This window comes from Poecilia reticulata, linkage group LG3 (assembly GCF_000633615.1).
Source record: "Poecilia reticulata strain Guanapo linkage group LG3, Guppy_female_1.0+MT, whole genome shotgun sequence".
NCBI classification, from domain to species: domain Eukaryota; kingdom Metazoa; phylum Chordata; class Actinopteri; order Cyprinodontiformes; family Poeciliidae; genus Poecilia; species Poecilia reticulata.
In genome coordinates this window covers 33185682-33190967 of record NC_024333.1, presented here as the reverse complement: position 1 = coordinate 33190967, position 5286 = coordinate 33185682, and the positions used below count along the sequence as shown (strand labels likewise).

The 5286-nt window shown below is 35.1% G+C and overlaps 1 protein-coding gene across 1 annotated transcript in view; it reads left to right on the top strand.

The window, feature by feature from the left end:
• The first annotated feature begins 3644 nt into the window (after nucleotides 1-3644).
• The window catches only part of LOC103462953 (low choriolytic enzyme-like), a 23515-nt gene continuing 21873 nt past the window's right edge, over nucleotides 3645-5286 (top strand). Inside the window, exons 1-3 of the mRNA XM_017303853.1 lie at nucleotides 3645-3721; nucleotides 4190-4220; nucleotides 4304-4354. Of these exons, the coding sequence (XP_017159342.1) occupies nucleotides 3668-3721; nucleotides 4190-4220; nucleotides 4304-4354 (136 nt within the window). The 5' untranslated portion in view covers nucleotides 3645-3667. The remainder of the gene's footprint in view (nucleotides 3722-4189; nucleotides 4221-4303; nucleotides 4355-5286) is intronic.

The following is a 5286-nucleotide window of genomic DNA, read 5'->3' as shown; positions in this document are numbered from 1 at the left end:
CACGTTTTAACAAGATACTATCACGTTTTAACAAGATGCATAACACGTTTTAACAAGATACGTATCACGTTATAACGTGATAGCGCTTGAATTTTTTTTCCCCTGCATGATAGCAATGCGCTTCCATATAGCAGCTTAGTAGTGGGACACAGTTTTTTCAACAAAGCTGCACATGTCAGGATCTGATCTTTAACTTCTGGATCAGTTTTCAAATGGATAGGTCTTTCTTTAACAGTCAATTTCGAGACGGTTCCGTATTTTACGGAACTCTCACACAGAGTTTAAAGCTGCAGCATCTAACTTAAAAAGTTACATTTTACATACGTATTAAAACTTTCRYTRTCCTAACATGAGACAGATAATCTCTAAAAAAATAATCGATCTCCTCCCTGCTCTGCATAATTACTCCGCTCAGTCAGAAACAGCCACTCAGAACTAGCAGCAATCAGCTAGCCGCCGTGCTAACAGGAAGTTTTCATTCAGTAACTCTGGATTGTTTATTGTAATGGATCCTGTATTTGCCTTTGAATGTTAAGTTTTATACTTAAATGTTTTGGCAATGTTGAGAGGTTTTATTTTGGCTCTTTGCATTATTTGGTGTCTTCAGAGCCTTCATATGTTTTCAGTCTGTTAAAGATAGTATTACTGATAGCAGTACAATTTGCACAAGGCCTCTTTTGTTTTGGTCTTGGAAAAAGTTATTAAAATGTTTTTGTCTAAATTAAGGTGGTTCCTTTTTCCACATTATGTAACCAGTAGTGCTTATGATTAAAAAAATAATAATTATGTAATTGGAATCGGCAGGAAAAACCTGATTGGCACATCTCTAGTATGAACGCAAACGTATTTCTGTGCAAATGTACAAACATGAACTACGTGCCACAAATACGCCTCAGTTGTTCCTGGAAGTTTTGTGTAACGTTTTTCCTCATGCCAACGTAACCAGCTGACTAGTTATGTGAGCTTCAATCAAAGCACGTTTCCTGGTGACTCCACTTATTGTTTCTTAAATAGTTCTCATAAAAGGAGGCTTTCATTTTCTAAATGTGACAGACACTTCACAGGCTTGTTTTCTTTTTGTGGTTGAACTTACTTCCTGATGATACATTTTAGTTTCTTGTGAACTTAAGAGCTAGATTAAACACTGTAACTATTAATATTTCAGTCATATTAGGTGTTAATGTTTAATCCAGTAAAACTACGCTACTTATGGACATAAACAACGAACAAGACAAAATACTAACAAAGGTTAAAATAAAAAACATATAAAGCCACGATTCAGATGATTATCAGAAATGTACTTAGAAAATTCATCACAACCCATCAAACATACGTCAAACAAAGTCTACCTGACTGGAATATAATCTATTAATATGATTGTTTATCCACATTTTTATCATTTCCTGGTTTCCCATCCAGCCTTTTCTAGTACAGGCAGATTAATGTCTTCTCTTCACCCTCACTTATCTGACACTCATGCATGTTTATTTTAATATGACTTCTTGATTTAGTCTCAGCTTTGTTTTTCAACAGCCTGAGTGTTTTATGTAGACAAGAGCAAACATAAACATTAAACAATAAGGTCATGACTATGACAAACTTTAAAAGAAAAGGAAACTCATGAAAAGAAAAAAATGAAAGAAATGTGTTTCATGAAAAAATTATAAGATTAGGAAATATTCTGGATTCTTGTTAGCTGAAACGGGGCTTTATGTCTTGGTAGGTCATAAACATGACATAACATCTGTCCTGAACATTAGTAAGTCTTAATGAATATTTATGACTGTTGTCATAAAGTGTCATTTGGTAAATCATGACACTTTCAATACAAAGTTGATACTATTCAAAATGTCTTTGTTATGACAACTTGACATTAACCAAGAAATCGTGATCTGACATACATTTGTTATAAAAGTATTACCAAATAAACTTTAGCTTTAATAACATAAAGCTACATAGTATTACTGATTACACTTTAAAAAATATGTGGCTATTAAAGCTAAAGTTAAATCAGGTTGAAGTGCAGAAAATCAGTTTTTTTCAGTGGGATTCCCACGGAGTCAGAATGCTTTGAGGCTTGGGCTGGTTGCTTTGTCCTTGGGAGCGGGGTCGGTGGAGTTGTTTTGTTTCCAGGTGTTTGTTTGGTAGTTTTTTGGTGGAGCAGGTGTTGAAGTTGAAGGTGGGTTTCGGCTCAGAGCCGGCCACGTTGATTCGTCCAGGTGAGGGGTTCTCCCTGTTAGTCGTCTCATGGGATCTGTAGTGTGAGACTTTTGTTTCGGCTTGGCGCCCTGAGTGATTCAGGACGAGCTCCTTGGTATGGGGTGTACAACCTCTCTGCTGATTTGAAGAAGAGTTGTTTCATTTCCACAGGTAGCGTTGATCTCAAAGTTCACCTCCAGTCGTTCAGTCTTCATTTCTAAGCACTTTGAATTGCCTTGTTGCTGAAAATGTGCTATATAAATAAAATGACCTTACCTTACCTTCTATTGACTGAAATCATTGTATAATACTGCTAATGTCCTTGGGTTCGGCCGGAGGCATTTTGCCCAGGTTCAACTTGGAGGTGAGGAAAAGTAAAGTAAAAATAAAAGTAAGAAAATCTCCCAGTCCTTAGGTTTGAAGTAATCCAGTTATGATGTCGACAATGTAAATATAACTATAAAAACTGTGACTAAAAAAAATTAACTCACAGGCAAAGTTAGTAAGGACAAGAGAGAGCAGGATAAGTTGTTCCTCTTTTAGCTGCCAGAATATTGTATAATGACAAAGATTCTGGAATTAGTGCTTCAATTCAACTAAAGAGACTTGAACTTTATTCATCATTTCAGTAATAATGAATTATTAGTTGTAATTATTAATAACTAATTACATAAACTTTGGTCTGAAAGTACATTTGACTCGACTATTTTGGACCATGTGACAAAAGGGTTGCACAGCGCTGCTCCATGTCATTGTTACAAACCATTCCAGATTAATTAACTTCTATCCAAATCTTAATGTCGTTATTTAATTTAATATCATTGATTATTTTTCTCTTGACACATCCAGCATTTCAGCTTCAATCATACAATGAGAAATTTTAAAGGAAATTTACCAATTAGGAGGTTTCATGGTGTTTCACAAGACTCTTTTTTACAAACTAAACATTTTGTTTGCCATTTAAATGTTTAGTTTGGAACTGTGACATGAATGTTTGGTATAAATATGACTTTAAAAAAGGAGCCTACATTTTTCCTGCTATGACAGGCGAAATAACATAAATAATTTCTCCTAATTTTTGGTTTGTAACTTTAGAAAGTGGATCAGTTTTGAAGTTTCTGTAACTTCTATCAGACCTTATATCTATATCAATATCTATCTATATCTATATCAATCTACTTATGTCAAAGTGTGACGTTACTTCCTGCACTTAAACTTATGAAACTCATCCTGTTAAAAACATCGGGTGTGGTCACTTCTAGTGGTTGAACTGGTAATAAAAAGGAAGCAGCTGAACATCAGCTTCAGTTGCTGCTTCATCCTCTCTGACTTCATCTCACCAGTTACAGGTAATGAAACCTTCAGCATTTCCACGTTGTGGATCTGCATGTTACAGGCTGAGAAAAACATAATTTTAATTGTTTTACTTTAGATTTTCTCAGGTGTTGAGCTGCAGAGAAACTCCACAATGACTCCAAATGTTCTCTGCCTGCTCTTTCTCTTGATGGCCGACATGTCTCTGGTGGGTTTTACTGTTATTTCTATCAGTTTCATGTTAAAATGTTTATTTTTGAAAAGAGTAAGTAGAAAAACAGGAAAGGAAATAAATGAAGCAATAACCTAAGATGTTAAGATGACAATAATAAAACTTTATTAGCTTAATAATTGTGTGTTTCTTCTTAGAAATAAACACTTGAAAGCTAATAAATAAGACAAATTAAAACGTATCATTATTGTACAATAATGTATGAGAACCGTTGTAGACAGAACAAATCTGCTCCTGTCTTTTATCAACAGTGGCCCTAACACAATGATGTTTTAATATGCATTCATTTATCTACCTTATGGAGCTTAGCTCTTAGAAGAAACACACAACTATTAAGCTAATAATGTTTTATTAATTTGGGCATCTTAACATCTCAGGTTTCTGGTTCTTCTGTTTTTATTTTGCATCACTGAGACATTATGTAACTCTGTGTCTGTGCTGCAGAGTGCTCCAGCTAAAAACGAGGATCCAGTCAGTGAGTTGAATTAAGACAATTTTTTATGTTGTATTTGACTGATAAATATTTTAAATCTAAAATCCTTGTAATCTGTTTCCCAGAGGAGACGGCCAACTCTCTGGAAACCATCCCAAGACCGAGAATTGATTTTGGTAAAACTAATTTTGAAATCATGATTTCTGTAACAAGAAAACAAATATACATTAACAATTAATCTATTTTTTTACTGAATGTTAAAAGTAGCATTTAGTTAAATGAAAATCAAGGGGAGCGATCTTTTAAATCAAATTTCTACATTTGATTAGTAAAAGTACCTTAAGATAGAAACCAAATTCTTTGACATTCCTCCTTCAAAGACGTCTAGAGTTTGTTTCAATGTTTTTTTTTTTCCAGCAATGTAGAGTTTTGCCATGTAAGGTCCGAGAGGCGATACACACACAGAGCAGGTTACTAGTTCTTATGAAGCTCCAACAGTTTGTTCAGCATCGGCTCTGAAGGCCTTGGATGATTCCTGGTTTTCAATAATTCACTGCCAGGCCTCTGCAGAACTGGATGACTGACTGAATTACATCCAGATTGCATCATTGTTTGCTGTTGTATCTGAGTCTCTTTGTCGTTACAGAATCATACATCCTTCAGGGAGACATCCTGGTACCGAAAACCACAAACAAGAACGCAGATCCGTGTGTTGAGAAAGGCTGCCTGTGGCCCAAACGTGGAAGCTACGTCACTGTGCCGTACTACATCTTTAATAGCTATAGTAAGACGTTCTGCCTGAAATGTTTTTTAGGCATGGATTGACTTTTAGAAGATTAAAAAACTGGTTCTAAGGTATCGCAATGTGAACACAGAGAGTTAAGGGAGCTGCTATTATCCTCTTCATTAAATGATCCAAGTATATTTCTGCTATTGTGTTTACAGACATTCTCTTAGCTGCTTAACAGACATGTTGCTCATAATTTACAAAATATAATATAAAAAAATGCCAGTTTCTCTGAAAGCTCATTGAAGGAACATTTTAGCTCCTTTGAAAACATTTTTTACAAACCTTGGTGAACCTGGAAGTAACCGACCCCCACGCCCA